The sequence below is a fragment of the Halichondria panicea genome, chromosome 7 (genome assembly GCF_963675165.1).
Source record: "Halichondria panicea chromosome 7, odHalPani1.1, whole genome shotgun sequence".
Lineage (NCBI taxonomy): Eukaryota > Metazoa > Porifera > Demospongiae > Suberitida > Halichondriidae > Halichondria > Halichondria panicea.
The window spans coordinates 443,344-462,900 of NC_087383.1; the positions used below are offsets into that span (position 1 = coordinate 443,344).

Genomic DNA, 19,557 nt, shown 5'->3' on the forward strand with positions numbered 1-19,557 from the left:
AATTCCCAATTCACAATAGCAAAACCCCGATATGCGATAATACACAATTATAAGTCACACTCATTGCTAATGAACAAAAATGTTCTACTCCATGTATACATGTTCTTCTAGCTATATGTAATGTATTATATGCAGCTAAAACATAGTTTCATAAAATAATAAAACATAAGAAACCTTTTCAGGAAACTGTAATAACTAGCCAGGGTTCGTGGTAATCACCTACGACACGCCCACTTTTCCCACTTTTCCCAAGAATGGACGCAATCTTATGGCACGTTTTGTTGCAATTTTCCCCCTCCAAAACGGACGGATCCCAGTTCCTGTCCACGTTCATTATGTATTTTGTTCCCCTTGAACTGTGATTGTTGTCCACTGGTATTGTACCTATTGTTGTACCTACCTCCGTTAACGGTTTGACACGCTCTTCAAAATATTGTTTTAATTTTACATCGTATTCGACAAGCTCAGTTTTGCATTCGCTAATGTCATCTTGTTTGAGTTGATCTAGCAAAAACTTCAACACATCGTAGTGAAACCATGAGATGGGAAGGGTTATCCTCAGAAACAGATCGTCTATAGTGTGAGCCTTTTTGAATACTTTGGAGTATGCATGAGGTATTTGCCTCAGAGCTTTCTTCAAGTCCGAAATACTAACATGTTTCTTGAACATTCTCATTAGCTCATCAAACTTTGCCTGTAGGTCTCTTGTTTTCTTTGCCATACCTTGCCTCTCATGAAGATCAACCAATGGTATATTTTGTAGTGCTGCCATTTTAGCCATTGTATATAGAGCTGCATGAGATAGCGCATGCACGAGCTTGCTATCACACATTTAATGAATAATTATAGCTAGACCATGAAATACCATTCACACATAAAATGTGCTGAGTCACTTTGTAGTACAATGGCTACACATAAAATCGAAGTGCAGGTGTCCTTAATTGTATTCATTATTGACCAAACATAGGCTCTGGATAACGAACCTTGACGCTCTTTGACGTCATCATGATTATAAGGAAACATCGAGAAGCTCGAGAAGTAACACATGATGGCTATGAATAATTATATGCATATACATATACGTACGTTACTGTGCCGTCTATATAGCTTGCTTACCCTGATGCTTAGTTTGAGTGAGGACTAACTCTAGCTAGCATCTGGCTCTCATTGCGTTTGTTATATGTCTATGTGGGCATACTATTATCGAAATTAGAACATTGCAATGGATACCAATAACGACTCCATGTATACTCCAGGGGCTAAGCAGGTGACACTATATAGTGTGTGTTTTAATGTGACACGGTGTTAGACTATGTGATATAATAATATTATTATGGTACACTTATAACACTCTTTTTATTAATACAGATAGAGGTTGAAAACAAAAGGCTGGCCAGCTCAACTGAACGGGTGAAAAAAAATTTCAAACAACATTTGATGGATATTCTGTGTCTGATTATGCTTCAAGACCTTCCTGCAATAAAAAGCTTTCTTCTGGCAAACACAGTCCGGCATCGGATTCCTCCCAAACAACAATCTCGGATCCCAAAAGCTGATTATAAGGAATTGCAGCAAATTGCTTCGAAGGCGTTTGAATCGTTTTTTAGTCCAGTATTCCTCGATGAAGTACCCCACCACCTACCCGATAAGATTAACAACAAGGATATCCTGTCAAAATTAGCTGATATGAGAACCATGGTCCAAGATTACTTCAATGGGACGGGAAGAGTGATTATTGATCGAACAAAGAAGAAAATTGTTATCGTCTTTGATTCATCGTACATGTACGATAATATTCCAGACCGTCAATTAGAAGAATTGTATACGACAGCTCTAGCAGCAACGGGTGAGATTTATGACACGAATATGACAGTTGGCCATTGCGACATTAGAACAGCTCTCATTATGAGACGAAGCTTGTTTGAAAGGCCGATTGAGGAATCACTAGGAGAAAACGATGACATGGAAGAGCTGGTAACAATGGGACGAGGCAGTGGGAGGAAAAGACGAAAATTTAATAACACCACGAATACTTATATAGGCTCCGAATCTGGCTACACAATGAACTTTGTGTCTCAAGCCGAAGCCGAAGCCGAAGCCGAAGCCGAAGCTGAAATCGTAGTCTAAGAATTTTATGTTGGGTTTTTCCTCACATTTGCATGCATGGAGGTTTTTTCCCTGCTTTATGTTGAGCCTCATAAAGCAAAATGTTCTGTATAATGCTAATTTGTGATGGCTATAGTCTAGATTAGTTGTATATCATGCAGAAGCTCCGGCTGATTGATATTAGTTTGTGTATGCAATGACCCGAAAAATTTAATCAAAATATGAAAAACTCTCTAAAATAGTGTCTACAAAAGTAAGGGTCATGTCCAATGTCTATATAATACAGCTATGATACAATGTCTATTAGCTATGCTTCAACTGTCCATCTCTTTGCAGCAGGGTCCACAACAACACACACCTAAATAATTATAGGGAGAGTATGTAATATTGAACAAGACCACCCCCCCCCACACCTACACACCTGTTGAGTGAACTTGTTCTGACAGGCCATGCGTATCCTCTCACTATAAAGATAAATTCGAAGGTAATCAGTATCTATCACAGTACTACAACATACCGGGAACTCCGCAGAACTATTATCGTGATGTTCGATTGAAACTTGTACACGATATGTTCAAGAAACTTTTACCGGATGAGGAAGTTGAAGGAAAAGATGATTTTAGGGTGCTTGATTATGGTTCTGGACCAGTGATTGCGTACGTGATCAGTGCCGCTGGTAAAAGAAAAGTGTCTGAGATTGTGCTTGCAGAGTACACTGAAAAGAATCGAGACGCTTTAAACAAGTGGCAAGCAAACGATTCATCATCATTCAATTGGCTGCCCTACATTAAGAATGTTGTTCAAGACATCGAAAAAAAGCCGGAAAGTGAGGTTCGTATACGTGAGCAAAGATTACGCGATCTTATGAAAGTGGTGTCGTGTGACATAAAAGCTGAGCAACCAATTGAAAAAGGATCTGAAGGCCCATTTGATGTCGTAATTACGTTCCTTGCAATTGAGTGTGCTTGCGTGAGTGAAGCTGAATACATTGAGTTTATAGAAAAACTATCAAAGATGGTAAAACCAAATGGTGCCATCATAATGTTTTCGAAATTGGCAAAAAAAGCACAATCGATTAGCTATGCAATTGGGAGAGAGAGGTTCTACTACTACGCAGTGACGTATGACATGCTTTTAAACGCACTCAGCAAGGCTGGATTCGTTAATGTGCAGTGTACCAATGTGCCCATAATGGAAGCTATATCACAGCTGACACCTTCTGAAATTGCTCAGCTTGAGGCCAACCCTTGTGAAAATGAGGAGTTCTATTACATGTCTATTACTGCTGATAAAATAGTATCTACTTGAAAAAACAAGTTAGCTTCTTAATACTGCAAACTAGTGTCTCATCTTGTGAATTGGGCGTAGATGTGTATATGTTATTCTCTTGAAGCTTTTGGGCTATAATTGTGTGAAATGAATTTTGTCATTAAACTCCCGCCTATAATTTTATCATTTACACTTAACATGCATTGCATTGCATGCTACAAAAGTTGCAATAAATAAATCCACTAAAATTTTATTACCCCACTTGTAGGCGCCTGTGCTAAGTGGGCGGTGGAATTTACTGGAAAAGTACAGTAATATCTAAAAATAGATTGTAGGCGTGTCTGATTTTGTGTAAAGTACATGTAGCAGATAGCTATAAATAGATCAAATAAAGTTTTTGCTAGCACGTTGGACTAATAGTGAGTTGCATGCCCTATTCTCTCATACGCCCTTGGTATGAGAGAAGAGGGCATGCAACAACTTGCGAGCAAAAACTGTAAGTGGGCCCTTTTACATAATAGGCACTGTGAAAATAGCTTGAGTTGTACACCCAGTATAGCTCAGAACACGCCAACATTTTACATGGCAGTAAATCTAATTTTTATGATTGTTAGTCCAATCAATGTTAATTGAAACCACATTAATTTTTTTTTGTGCTACTTAAGTTTGTTATTTCGCTGCTGAAATTAAAAAAGTAATGCCCATTTTTTGGTGCTATATAATTTATACAGTATAGGTGTTTTATTTCGCTGCTGTGTATGTGAATAATCGGTGTCATCAATTTGCGAAAATCAATGAATAATTGGTGAAAAATTTGCACAGGCCTATACCCACTTGGTATGTCATCATGCACTATAGCCTCAGTCCCAGGCCAAATTTTTTTTTAATATATAATGAGGAGAAATTTATCCCTTCTGTCTTTAGAGAATAATTGGCCTGGGACCGGTCCGAGTGTATATATTCCGTCGTATAATTCGCAAAAAGACATTGTCGATTTTTTGCAAGCTTGCATTATTGTTAAGCCCCCTATATACATGCATGACTATAGTCAATCATAAAGGTGTATATGTTTAGCGAACAGGGCACACGCGCGTACCACGTGCATGTGTGTCCGCAATACATACTAAGTATAGGGGTTCCCCAGCAATAGGTTTTGCATGGGCACTTTTAATATCTCATCTGTAAAGTTTAAAGGTCACGAACTACCGAGTACGAACTATTATCTGCGAAGTAGCAACTGCATGCCAACTACCAATTATAGCAACGTACTGCGAACTAGCAACTGAAGCGTGCTATATATGCGACATTTTAGCATGCAAAGTGCACTTCCATGCAGTTGTCATGTTACACAGTAAAAACACAATAAAACATGTTAAATGAAACGCATCTTTTGAAATTTCTGTCATTTTACAAAATACGATGATGCATCTCATATATATAACATAGTTATGTGTTTTTACTGTGTATCAAGTATAAACTAGTATTATAGCACTCGTGCAGGGTACAATAGAGATCACTCGAGGTCAATATCAAGCTTACCTATAATTATGACAATGTGTAATATGATCTTGATTTTTGTAATTGATACTATTACAGCTAGATCTGTATGACCTCATGTTCTGTATGACCTCATGTAAATGCCACAGGCACTTTTAACAGTCTGACACCATTACCAAGGGTGTACAAAACATATCTTCTCTTCCCTTTATACGCCCTTGATAATACTAAATCCTTATTATAGTTGCTTGAGAAGCTAATTCAAAAGCTAAATCTATACTGCTATATAGATTCATTGTCACCACTTCAACCATATAGCTCAATAGACCTATATAACCTAGACAGAGGGTATATAATAATTATAAGTGGTTAAATCTTGTAATTGTGCACAGAATTAATAGTGGGATGTGCCAAGAAAGAAGTATAATAGTAACTGTATATAAATGCTCGCGGTCATGATTGTATTATACCCACGACTTCAATCATGCATATACTGCAAAAGGCTGCTACAGTGTAGACTTTTTTGTTAATCCAGCCACCCTTGGGACAGTGCAGCTTGACCAGAATAGCGAGGTGGCTGCATGTCAGAAATATCTGCAGCTAAAAAACGACCCTACCTCGCATCTAATGACTAATTTTGCGGTGCAGTCTCAATCGTTATGCTTAGCCTCGATCCCAGGCCGCACTAACTATCATCAGCAGGTAGATCACATTCACATTCACATTCAGGGAAGTGGGAAGGGGAGGCTATACATTGTGTGCTCTCTATACATTTAACCAATTTTATCTGCCAAACCACATCCAAAACGTCATAAACCTGGTTTGGGGCAGCCCAGGGCAAGTTTATGCAGTAAACATCTGCTAACAATCTGTTCCAAACCAAATGGCTGGTGTATCGAAGTGGCCGTACTTCAGACAGCGGGAATAGCAAGAGACTACCGCAAAACTTAAATCCATGAAAACCTCTCTAACGATCTTTCCGCGAAAGTTTATACCCTCGAAATATACCTGCTATAAGGTATACTAATAGGTGCTCTAATAAATGAATATCTTGCGGCTTTGTTTATGTGCATGCAGTGTATAGGTCAAAGGTCATGCATAACGGATAAGCTAACACTTTCTGAAATTGCTAAACTTGGGGTTAAAGTCGATCTTATATAAAGGCTTGCAATGACGTGACATTCTGAGATTGAGTTCCTTCAGTGCTCCTGTTTACAACATTTTTCATTAAGACTTAATTATTATAATTATGTGTGCTAGATCTGCATTTGTGAGGTTGATAACAGGCTGACATGCATCAATAACAAATCTTGGTAAGCTCAAAAATGAGATTTATACACTACTCTTTGTCACATGTGGCCTAGTGGGGAAACATTCTTGTACTGTTACCCTTTTTACAGGTTTTATAATTGTCATAATTATCTGTCACCAGGAAGTTACCAAAGCCATATAAATACCAACCGCATGCATGGTTGCTTTTATATGGGCGTAGCTGCACTAGCAGTATAGGTCTACTATAGAGATTAGTGGAGTCAATTCAACAGCTAGCGTTGGTCTACTCTCTGCTGCTAGCATTTATTTAACTGGCTCAGTACTGAAGAAAGACAGAAGGTAAGTCATTGGTTGTCTAGAGCTATAGTGGGGACTATTTTTTACATATTTTGTACATATCAAGACAGTTAACAAACAGAAACACAATTTCATCTTTGTCCGAGTTATTTGTACCTCGGAGCAGCAACTCTATATAATTATATTAGATTTAGTTAGACAAATTGAATAGTAGAGTCTTACTCACCTTTTCTTTTGACAGTAGAAACAGGGAAAAAAGACACTCTTATATACATGATACTCTTCTCTGTGTAAGAAAGAATACTGGTATAAATGCCCGGCGCCCACTGACAACTTAACTACATGTATTTGCTGGAGGTATGTACATGTGTACGTATGTAGCTAAAGGTCGCTATTATGGATAATTACGATAGGGGATAAAATAAACACTGAATCACGTTCACACTGACAACGGTTACCATGAAAACTGTTGTGACGTAGTAGTTTCCGAGGTAGTTTTCTACTCTTATTATTAATTTTTACTACAATTAATTGATTTTATACTGGCACATTAGCTACTATTAAAGTTGCAGCTTCATCCCAAAAGTAATTTGCATTGGCTACCACTGAACCTGAAGAACCTTATTTAATATGGCAGTTGATACTCATTTAAGCTCAACTGAGGGTTGCCACAGTGAGACAGGTAAGTATTATTAAAATAATTCTAGACAGTTTCAGTATCTTCCTAATACAAAATTTATATATACTATGTCTCATTGCTATCTTATATAATGTTTATGAGTGTGTTCACTATTAAATTAGTAATGTTTATGTGTGTTCACTTGTTTTAATGCAGAAAGCCAACTAGTTGTCCTTAAAAGTCTCAGTATTGAACTGATTCAGCAGGGTCCAATCGATAATGAACGAGCTAAAGATAAGGCTCTCTCCCAAGAGTTCCGTCATGTGTTTGGCATAAAAGAACGCAAGATCGTGCTGGCAGCAGCAGCTAATAAATCTCTCTCTGATGGCTTCTTGAAGATAGTTAAAGGATACGATTTTGTTCCACCTTTGATTGAGTTTCTCAAATTTCTAAAGATATTCTTTGACGATTTTAATATTCTGGAAAGTATTAACCAGATTGACAAGATTTTTCAAAGGTTTGATCTAGTCCCAGAGTATTCATTAAATAATATGAAACAAATCACTACATGTACTGATTTTGATTTTAAACAGACAGAAGTTGTCACGACGCCTAAATTGGATATCACGGCAAATATTGTTGATTCTTCCCAAATCACTGATTTGTCGTCTCTGTCTATCTATTCGAGGAGTAGTGATTCTTTTCAAGTATCCTCTCAGCTCAATGCACCCATATTGCTTCCATCTAACAGCGAGTTAGTTTGTACTACATCATTGATACCTCATCTGGGAGAAAAAGACGAGTTGGTCGTTGGCATCGCTTTACCTATTTTTACACCGATGCTCAACCGCTGAGCGTCAACAACATACAATGCATATACTGTACACAAGTGCCGAGTGGTGTGCATGTACCAACACTGTCCTGCTGAGCTAGTGTCACCATCATCTGTCTAGCTGTCGTAATTATAATACTATTATTTTGCGCACACAATTGATTATGTCACCTTATGTGATGTCTTATTTGATGATAGCTGCTTTTTTTGTTTAGTTCACAGATTATATTACATCACCAAATTAAATAGAGCCAGTTTTATATGCTTTATACATGTATATTTTTGTATTGTCAACCTAGAGTATGTATATTGTACACCCCCGGCCTTTTTAATATGGCCACAATTATATTGTTGTTTTTAATAATAATTATATATACAAATAGAAAATTTATATCATTGTTTATCAAGAAAAAAAATTAATATGAAACTCTCTAAAATAGTGTCAATAAAAGTAAGGGTCATGTCTCTACTTTTTAATGTCTATGCTTCAATAGTCCATTTATTTGCAGCAGAGTCCACAACAACACACACCTGCAGCACAGAGAAAGAGGGGAGTGTGTAATATTAAATGCATTATAAGACCACCCCCTCCCCCCCCCCGAGAAAGGGAGTAAGCAATATTGAACAAGGCCACCTCCACACACCTGTTGAGTGAACTTGTCCTGACAGGCCATGCGTATCCTCTCACAGGTGGCGGGGCTGTCCAGTCGATAGTAGCCACTCACTCCACTCTCTGCTCGTGCAGCTGTAATAGCCTCCCTCAGGGCAAATAACACACTGGCTGCCAGGAACAGTGGCGGCTCACCAACAGCCTGGAGGGTAGGGGGGTAGGGCATGTTAGCAGAGCAGGGAGAGTATTATAATAATTATGACAAAACTCTATGGATAAATGGATAAAAGTATCAAGTTCCTGACAGTATAATTATGTACATGCGGCACAATGAGATGAACTGTGTACACATGTGCTGCTGTTTACTAAACACCCACTCAATCAATTACTTATAAGCACACATGTGCTGCTTCACTTCTATAAGAGCTTCCCCCTCACCTTGGATGAGAAGATAGCCTTGGGGTTGGGTGCCCTGTCTAACAGACTAACATTGAACACCACAGGTACATCAGACACAGAGGGTATCTTGTAGGTCCCCGGTCCAGTGGTGAAGGTAGTCCCTCGCTGGGTCCTCTGGTTCCCCTCCAGATACACACACTGCTCCAGGGTCACCAGACCAAGGCCCTGCGTGAACGCTCCCTCCACCTGGGGGAAGGAAGAGGGTAGCTAGAAATACATTTTAGTCATGTGTAGTGTCCTAATGAACTCTTGGTACTGTACATTATAATAATAAGTGATTTTTGCTCAACTCTATTGTACTGCCAATTAATAAAGTACTAGGACTTTAGCGTGCACAATGAATGCACTATGGTACATGTACACCATGCATATGTACCTGCCCGATATCAATGGCAGGGTTGATGCTGTCCCCCACGTCCATGACAATGTCAGTCCTCAACACAGTGAAGTCTCCAGTCAGAGTGTCCGGAGAAGTCTTGCCCGTAGCCAGCATTGGAGTACAGCTGGAGGTCAAGAGAGGTCAATCTCCCGGCAGAGGTGAACTGAATATTTAATATATTACTGATACAAGTACATGTAGCTAACCTTATTTACAGGATCTATGACTGCTAGCTAGCTGTCCGATGCATAATTATAGCTTCAACAGAACTTGGAGTTTATATAATTATAATACAACCCCATAAAGTTGACTAGCTACCAATCACTACATCCGTATCTGCACACAAGCACTTGACTCAAGAGGTTAGTATTACAATATCACGTGACAAGTCTCTGACCAATGAACTTATATAATTATATATATATGTATACAATATAATATTGAAGATCTGCATAATATGACGAGTGACTTTAACCTACAAATCCGGGGAAAAAGCAGCTTTTAAAAATAAACAATAACTTGTAGGCACTTAATTCAAAGTTAAATTAGTCCTAACCTTCAACCTACTTGAAAAGCACCACCCACTACACACACCACACTCGCTCCACCACTTTCCACTCAAAAAGGACTCCTACACAAGAATCCCGTAAGTGTTACTACTATATTATTTATGCAGCTAGCTAGCTAGAGCTATGATGTTTGCAATGCAAGTAGTATCAAAACTTATTCTTTGTACCCATAAGATGGTCGTCAGCATATTGCAGTACCATAAACGAAGCGGCACGACTGAGCCACTACTTTGCCCAACGTGCTTCTTGCAGCCCGGAGCTCCCGTAATGGTAAGTAGCTAATTAAAAGTTTCAGAAAACTAGCTAATTTTTTAACAGTCGATTTATAGCTATCCTTCATCATTCCATACAGACTGAGTTCTCTTGGAGAGACCCGATTGATCGAAAAGATCATTCGTACCGAAATGCCACGACCTATATCAAGCACTTGAATGAGTAAGTTGCATGCATTTGACTTCCATGAGAGATATTATAGCGCCGTGCATTAGGCCGACTAATAATTGCATGGCGTATGCGTAGACATCATTTTGCCATTTTTCTTGAAGAGGCATGTGATGGTTGCTATAGTTACGATACAAACAAATCCATTGTATGCAGGGGCATAGCTAGAGTGATCAGGCTAGGGTTATCGATTACAATATTGACGACCATTACCTACCTAGCTACAAAAAGTGGCCACCAGCCTGACCGCTTGCTACGGCCTTGCACCATTCAACAAACTTTTTGCCAACTACACCATCACAGGCCTAATTATAACAACGGAAGCAACGAAACTGACAAACGCCAATTTGACATATGAGGATCAAACCAGGCCTTCCTGATGAAGTCCAAATGCACAGTTAATGTGTATGTCAGTAATGGCTGCAATTAGCACTATAATTAATTATAGGCCGGCCTAACAGTTCATCTAATCAAATGTCGTTTGCTAAATTTCCTATGCTTGACAGCCCACTCCTCTGGATTGGCACAAAAACGTATACAGACGTACAGTCGTGCATAATTAACCCTGTGAACATTCTACATCCTCAATTTACAGACGCCCTCATTCCCAGCCCCAACATTATGCCAAATGGCTAAGATGGGTCAAATACCCACCACCACCAACTGAGGACGAAGGAGGACAAGGCGGAGGCACTGGTTCGGGGGGAACATATATGGAACAGCTTCTTGCATACATACTCGATTATTTATCACTAAATTTTCTTTTTTCTTGCAGAGGGAGCTTCTACGAGTCTTGAGGGAGGTAGTGGGGTTAGTTCCCTGCATGCCTCCAAGGCTCTCAGCAAGCTGCGCGAGTTTTCCGTAGAATTAGAAGAGCGCAATATAATATATGACCCGCCAAACGACCCCATTGAATCACATCTCAATGGACCCGGGTTGACAACAAACACGACAACGACAACGACGAACACTGGACCAACAACAAACGGAATAATAACAAACAATGGGGCAACAACTAACAATGAACCCGGGATGGCAACAAACACCCTGACGACAACGAACAATGGAACAACAACGAACGGAACAACAACAGACATGGATTGACGGCAACAAACACCCTAACGACGACGACTAACGATGGACCCAGTGGAGTATCCTCCTCTAGTTCTAGGAGGAAGCGCAAAAGGGGGGAATGATGAGGTGGTCCGACTTTACAAAAAATCGTGAGTAATAATTTATTTCATGTGGCGAGTAATTTTCTAGTTATGCCTAGCCCCAGTATCATTTGGGTCTGGGCAGGACCAAAAAGATACAACGAGTAGAAATACTGTCATAATAAACGATACCTGCCCTCGTAATTATACAACTCACAACTCCAATTGTCTCTCCTAAAGCACTGCCGTATATATGTTGTATTCTTAGTGTGTTGTGTTATATGTCATATATTCTTAGTGTGTTGTGTATTCATCCAATATTCTTACTGTTAGCGTGTTCTTTGCCAGGTATTAATCCAATTTCCTGCCATATATATGAATTAATAAACTTGGAATAATTTGCATACATGATCAGTAGAACATGCCAAGACACTACGGGTGAGAGCTGTGCTATCTTTGTAATCTCTGAATGGTGACGAGGAGGGTGCTGACATTCACACTATAATATACTGATCAAGTTTCCATTCTCAACTGCTGATCCAATTTATCTTTGTTCTTCACTGAATCTATTGCTCATAGTTACTGATGGCTGGTCGAGGTATTCGACTATGTCTGCCTAGGAAGCAGTTTAAAATAGCTTATTCTGGATATCAAGATCAGAATTCCAACATGGCAAAGACACACAATTATAACCCTAAATACACACATGCAGTAACGCAGTGCTAAAGTTACTTCTATTATAGAGATTTTCGTGGGTGCACGCTTGAGAGCCCACACAAAAATAATGGATTTGCTTTTGCCACATTTCACAATGAGAAATATCGGCTGACAAAGTTATACAAAAAAGAATTTTAATTAAAGGCAAAAATGTAGATGTAAGTTAACATGACTGACTCTCTACACCAACCTCCCAAGGTTCGGCAGTCATCATCCCGGGTGGGAAAGAAGGGAGGGGTTAGTACCATCTTTATTGTATATATAGTAGCTAAATCATTACTTGTTGTTTCCAGGGTTCGCTTTTGTCAAGAAAAAGCAGCCGAGAAGGCTATAAAGAAAAATAAATTTTAATTAAAGGAAATTTTTGAATTTCATATAAACTGCTGCAGGTGCACGACTGGGAGCTGCAGCGGATGTGCGCCTACCAAATGCGTGTTGCATGACATTCGCTCCTTACAACCGCCTCGATATCTACCTCCACCTCCATAGCCACATCTTCAACAACACCAGTCACAGCAACCAACACAGCCACATCGTCCTCAACAGCACCAGTCACAGCAGCTATGATCCATATTATGTCATGATGCTTGTTAGCCAATGTGTGGGTCAATACGGTTGAAGGGATTGCCGAGGCTCCATTACTTTGGGGAATCGTGTGTATATGTTACTATTGTTATGAGCTGAATCATGGAAATTAAAGTATTTAAAAAAGAAGTAACTTTAGTACTGCGTTACTGCAAACGGTAACTCCACCAGACATAGCCTCTTGTGTACGTGAATAATTATGAGCTGAATACATGTAACTCAGTCTTGTCACTGGTTCCTTCACCCCCTCACAACAGCATCCAGAGAAATTTATTTGGGAGGCCTCCCTGCCCGTACCACCAAGGGGGATATCAAAAATGCATGCCCTTTGTTGCTTCGGACCGACCAGCGTGAGTCATTATTAAAGGTGGTGGTTTGGCAAATTAACTTATACATACTTCTCTGTTGTGCAGTCGGTGGTCATCCCTGGTAGAAAGGAAGGAAGGAAGAGGGTTAGCAGCCACTCACAATATTCTAGTAGCTGAATCATTATTTGCTGTCTCCAGGGTTCGCCTTTGCCACTTTGTTTAACAAAAAAACTGCTAAAATGGCCGTAAAGAAAAAATTTGTTAATTAAAGGACAAAGTGCACATTTTTAAGTTTTCGAATTTTGTATGATGTCAGCTGGCACCATGCATGCACTTCAATCAATCAAACAATCAACAGACAAAAGATCATAATTAACTGAGTACAATAATAATACGTGTTTAATTTCTCATTCCTTGCAGGAAGTCATCAAGCTCAATAATGAGCTCACTCGTGTCAAGCGAACCAACCATGAAAAGAAGGGAGGGATTAGCACATCGTTCTCAACAACGCCACGTTACGTATTATGTATATGTTACTATTGTTATAAGCTGAATATACACATGTCATCCACAGGTGCGTGGAAATTAAAAGAAGCTGCGTTACTGCATGCATGTATTAAGGTTATAATTGTGTATTAGACATTTTCGCGGGTACACGCTTGAGAGCCCACACACAAACAAAGTTCAAGTGGAACTAATAAGAGTAACTAACCCCCAGTAGAGGAGGGCAGAGTCGGTGTTTTATATTTTATAATGTCTTGTCGTAGAATAGCAACCTCCCCTGCACACACTGCACAGCAACCTCCCTCCCCCGCACACACTGCACAACAACCTCTCGTCAGCTGGACAGCTCCTCCTACATGGCTACACTAAATGGCCATGGCTCGGAAGCTGCTGTTTTTTGAAGCGGAGATGGCTGGATAACACCCCTCCCCCCCTGCCGAAACCCCACTGGCTCGGCAGCAGCCCTTCACAGCCAATATGGCGTCCCTAGAGAGGACGGCAGAGATGGGTGCCCTGCGCATGGAGAAAGGGTGGATGCTCTACTGAACATTTGTGTTGAGTTTAGGACTAAAGCTAAATAGAAAATAATGGGCAAATACCCAAATGCCTTAATTCATCCAACATCAGAGAATCAATCGTGGTGGTCCGGCAATAATTATTGTGCTTACTTCAGGTAAGGTCGAAAAGAAGGCAGGGATTAGTACCAGCCACTCGATATTCCCGACCTTACTGAAATGGTGCGCTTTATACCTCCCGCCTAACACGACATATATCTAGAAGAGAAGAAGAATAGAGAACTACAACTATCAATAATTCCACTTTGCCACTTTATGCAATGAAAGGGCCCGAGATGGCTATTAAGAAAAACACACCATGAATGCACCAAAAAAGTGTGCCTCGGCTGTCAATTCCTTCGACCTTATTGACCCACAATACGGATATGGCCCTCACGGTTTCTGGGTGGTTGATGAAGAGGTGGCTGTGTCTGGATCAAGATCACAAAACACTTGCAACACTACAAGCATTTGACGTAAAAATTCCCCAAATTAATGGAATCGGCTAAAAAGGCCATATAATTATATTATAGATAAAAAAAATATTGAGTTTGTTTTTCCTGCTTGAATGTTATGTATCGGTGCTGACCATGCACACTTGTCCACAGGTGGAAATTAAATATTTAAATATTAACTGTATGTGTTGGTTGTAGTTAGATCATGATATTGTGTATATGAATTGATTTTAGCCAAATCACTCAAAATGCTGTCTACAGGTGTTGCATGTACTAGCAGAACCTCTCACAAGAATATGATCACCCAGATGGCAAGTAGGGCCCCTCCAGTGCAATCTTCCACTCCCTCACAGACAGCGTCCAAACAATTTATATGGCTGCTGGTATCACTGTAGGGTATGTCAGAGAAGCTCTCCACTAACTAGTGCGAGTCATTATTAAGGATGAGAGCAAGTACATGTATATAAAGGCTTATATGAGTGGCATGGTACTACCTCTTTGTCCTCGCCCGGTATTAGGGATGACCACACTCTAACATAGTATAGCACAAGTTAATTAGCTGAACCACATCAGGGTTTGGATATGTCAGATTTGCAACGAAAGAATCAGGGAAAAAAAAAAGCGCTAGAAAAAAATTTATTTCAAAAGACCACTTACTGATGTGCTGACCATGCACACTTGTCCACATGTGGAAATTAAAAAAAAGTAACTTTAGTACTGTGTTACTGCATGTAATATGTATTACGGTTATTATTATACATTTTCGCGGGTGCATGCTGGCAAAGTTTCTCCGCCACTGACTGCTATACTGAGCGTGAGTCATTATAAGCTGGAGTATAGTTCTCTGTTGTATGCATGGAGTGTCGTCCTCCCTAGTGGAGCAACAAGGGGTTCACATTCGCAAAAGTGTCAGCTGACAACGCCGTATACAGGGGAAAAAATGATTTTAATTAAGCGGACCACCATATCGAAACTTAATCAAGGACAATTATGTGTAGTATTATTGTAATTTGTATAGTTGTGGTTAAGGAAAAATGTAAGTTAATGTGCATGTTCCTGTTTTGTGTTGAGTGAGTATCAATCTCTGCCTAGTCTAAACCACTAACTTCCCAGGTGTCTGGTCGTCCCTTGCACTCAAAGGTGACAGACCACCTCCACCCTGTGCCGGGTTCACCTTCACGAAGTTGGACCAGAACAGGGCAGTCCTCTTTGGAGGGTGTGGAGGATGGGAAATTGACGACTTATTGAATGATGTGTACATCTTCAATTTCAGGAGCATGGTGAGAGTTGGGATTACTTGTATGTGTGTAAGCAATTTTTGCAGATTTCGTGGGTAAGCAATCCTACACAAAAATTAAGTCCACGAAAATTATAACATAAATAATAAAAGAGCGACTTTGCAGTGCACAATTTAATTTCTACACCGTGTTCTTGTACTACAAAGAAGTAGATCTTAGAGCACAAACTATACTCCCTAGCTCCCCTATATAATTACACATATATTTGTCGGAAATCTTTAGGGCGTCCACCACGCAGTCCCGCGTCACATGTGGAGGGAGACTAGGCACAAATACTTAATTTTTCTGAGGAAATGGAGGGGCCAAATTAAGATCTACTTATGGCAACCTCTGTTATGCTCACGGCCTGTAGCATGAAGAACTGTTCTCTCCCAAAGAATCCAGCAAGATTTAAACACTTGCAGCAGCTTTCATAGTTATTTAAAGGATAATTTAATCTTACGTTATGTTACATTATTACTTTACCATCAGCCGACGTGGCCTCGCTCATCGACCACGACTATAGAATACATTTGGGCGGCCTCTCTCCAGGCGTATCCGTAGGAGATATTAAGGAGGCCCTCCTTCGTTGCTTTGGGGAAAGGTGTGACAAGTGGTGACTCTAGTGGAGAGGGTGGACTCCCTCAATTGGATGGAACGTGAGTCTATGACTTCAGTTTTGTGTATACTATACATAGCTTGCATGCAGCCAGCTTTAAGTACATCTGTTGCACACACGTACTTCATAATCGTAAAGAAAATCATCTAGTACAAGACGTGTTAATAAAAAAAGGTGAGCAAATGCATTAGTGTTCCATGGCAACAACAAAATATTATGTTGCCAAATTAATAATCAGCATAATGTAACGTATACCAGTGCATGGAACCTCCAACCACACGATAGATAAAATGGCCAAGAGCTCAAGTTCGGATTGAAACTATAATGACTGCAACCTCTCAGGAACAGCTACTTCTCTGCTCTGTATAATCCCCAATACACTATAACATAACCAGCTTTCCTATATATAATGCCTTTTCTTCCACGTGCACAGAAGAATTATATATGGTGGCGGTACCAGAGACTCTAGTGAAGGGGATGACTCCCTCAATTGGATGGATCAATGGAAATGCGAGTCAAAGTTTTGTGTATTATTATATACATACCAAGCTTCCACAAATTGCCTCGCAGGATCAAGATAAACGTGCACGAATAAGACAACTGGGCTCCTTCTCGATAACAGGAAGAGGATAACTCGTAAACCACTAATAGTCACCCCCGCAAACCAGGCCTGTGCAGCGCACACAATAAACACACGCACGCACACACACACACACACAGACTTACTCACGAGTACGAGTATGCTGCCAGAGTATTGAAGGAGCGTGTGTCGTAATTGACAGTGGGCTCCTTCTCGATAACAGGAAGAGGATAACTCGTAAACCACTAATAGTCACCCCCGCAAACCAGGCCTGTGCAGCGCACACAATAAAGAAAATCAGAGCCAAACAGCCCAGGGTGGCAGACCATGGTCCCTCCAACCACCTCGTGGAGCAATCAGATTGTGGTCATCTGCAAGCAAGCTAGCTCTCAAGCTCAGGACGGCTGCAAGATATGTCGGAATCTGTAGTCGGACTCAGATGCAGAAGTGGCATCTGCCAATCTTGTGTATGCAAAAAGAAAAGAATACCATGCCTCGCAGGATCAAGATAAACGTGCACGAATAAGGAACACCTCCGGCTGCAGCTCCTTCTGCTCTTTCAAGGAAGCGCAGTTTTGGGCGGTTACAAATTTTTTCCTGTCATCCTTAAGAATTAAAAAAATTGCATTCCCATGATTTTTTTAAGTTGCCGTTGCCGGGGTGATGTAAGGGAGAGATGCTCGGCATAGCATAATTATTGTATAGCCATGCAATAACTATGACTATCACCATTGATAAAAATTAAATTAATGGTACTTCAGTTGCACACAGTGGTATAGTGGGTTGTTCCCACGCCCCTACCGCTCCTTAAATCAGCGACTATGCAGTGCTGTACAATAATAATTCAACTATAAACGTCTATAATTTTATGCTTTGCTGTCTGCGATCCTTTTATCTGGCAGACCTCAAATCTCTCATCCTTTCAGCGTCTGCCACGGCATCTATAAAATGTTGCTGCAAGTACAACACGGGAATCTGCAGCTATATAGTCAGATAGTCGTCATCACAATCCCATACTCCGGTCTCAACGCAGCATCTAAATGCTCAACGCAGCATCTAAATGCTGACTACAGCAATCTGCTTTAGATAAGGCATTGACAATTGCAGGAACTGCATGCATGCATGTGTGTATCTCTAAAACTGTATTCTTGACTAGGTAAAGTATATATATTTAGCAACTGCCTCCCTGGAATGAGGTGGTTAGTTATGCAAAGAAAAAGAAAATCTATTAAAAAAATACCACAAAATGTACACTCCCTTTAGCTGGTGAGCTGGAGATATCATCAAGAACATTCAAGATGGTGAAGACCTAGCCAAATTTCTCAGTTGGCAAAAAAAGCACTTTGAGTAGAAATATCGCACAATTAAAACAGGAAGTTAACTATAACTTTGTCCCTTCACATAATACGCATGCAGGTGATATGAACATAGCATGGCGTAAACACAGAAGTTAATCACAGACCTCGTCGAGCACACGGTGGACGCTCTAAATATATGACAACTCATGAGCTAAGTGGGACCAGCACTGCATGCACACACATTCACAACACCGAGGGAGTTAGCAATAACATGGATATAGAGACTAACCTAAAGGTGCCCCCCATATCATATTATACAATTTCAGAAGTTGCATCCCACTATTCTATTTATATACCCTCGCTCTGCTGTGGTTTCTGTCGAAAAATTGTGAATGTATGTTTCTATATATACACAAATTGAACGCCTGAAGGCTACAATACTCATGGCAGACAATTATTATGCACTGGAAAATCATAATGGAGCGGAAGCGTTTATACTACCATTTATCAATATAAATGTTCGCGGTTTTCGCGGATTGAGCCTCTACCGCGAAAATTTATACCCACGAAAATTTATATCTTTATTGAATAGTAGGCGTGTTCAGTATTATTGACCACACCTATCGACAATAAGAGGTGCTTATAGGCTAGGCCTGGATTCGAGGCTAACGGTGTGGAGGTACAGCTGCATGTTGATGTGCGCATGCGCCAAAAGGCTGGAACTCAGACCACGAAAATAAAATCCACGAAATCCTTTGTAATGGTCCATCCGCGAAAATTTATACCCTCGAAATATACCCGCTATACGGTATATGCTTTGTTCCCATCCATTAATTTAATAATACGATTACGATTAGCTTAACATGCAAGTAATATCTTTGTGTATGGGAGAAACATTACACGATTATTGATTATTGACTACAAAATTATGTATCAGGCCATGAACACAAAGAATGCTGGCCTGCTAAAAGAGATGCATGCATGCTCACAATTATAAAAATACCTTATACCAAACCTGCATACCTCTTAGCTAGTACACGAAAATCCCTCACGAAATAGAAAAGGGTCACATAATATAATGTCAAAACTAAATACTGCCTTCTAAATACAGAGGGCAGTATATAGATTAATTGTACCTCAAGTGCAGTGCATGTAA

At 40.1% G+C, this 19,557-nt stretch overlaps 1 protein-coding gene and 2 long non-coding RNA genes across 4 annotated transcripts; 2 read left to right on the plus strand and 1 right to left on the minus strand.

Annotated features, from left to right (window-relative positions):
• Positions 1–863: 863 nt before the first annotated feature.
• LOC135338062 (uncharacterized) lies at positions 864–2,345 on the plus strand. The gene is made up of 2 exons (XR_010395411.1): positions 864–1,267; positions 1,369–2,345. It is a non-coding gene; the product is annotated as an uncharacterized LOC135338062 (long non-coding RNA).
• On the minus strand, positions 2,338–9,489 carry LOC135338058 (xanthine dehydrogenase-like). Of its 2 annotated transcripts, none has more exons than XM_064534073.1 (4): positions 9,338–9,489; positions 8,941–9,147; positions 8,537–8,704; positions 2,338–2,464 (listed from the first exon to the last, which is right to left on the minus strand). In XM_064534073.1, exons 1-4 carry the CDS (start codon positions 9,452–9,454, stop codon positions 2,414–2,416), a joined length of 543 nt encoding a protein of 180 aa, XP_064390143.1. In that variant the 5' UTR covers positions 9,455–9,489; the 3' UTR covers positions 2,338–2,413. The 2 variants fall into 2 exon arrangements, with proteins under 2 accessions (XP_064390143.1, XP_064390142.1); XM_064534072.1 differs by lacking the exon at positions 2,338–2,464 and adding an exon at positions 8,287–8,423.
• Positions 6,247–8,151, plus strand: LOC135338064 (uncharacterized). Its single transcript, XR_010395414.1, has 3 exons — positions 6,247–6,483; positions 6,683–7,123; positions 7,277–8,151. It is a non-coding gene; the product is annotated as an uncharacterized LOC135338064 (long non-coding RNA).
• Positions 9,490–19,557: the final 10,068 nt, after the last annotated feature.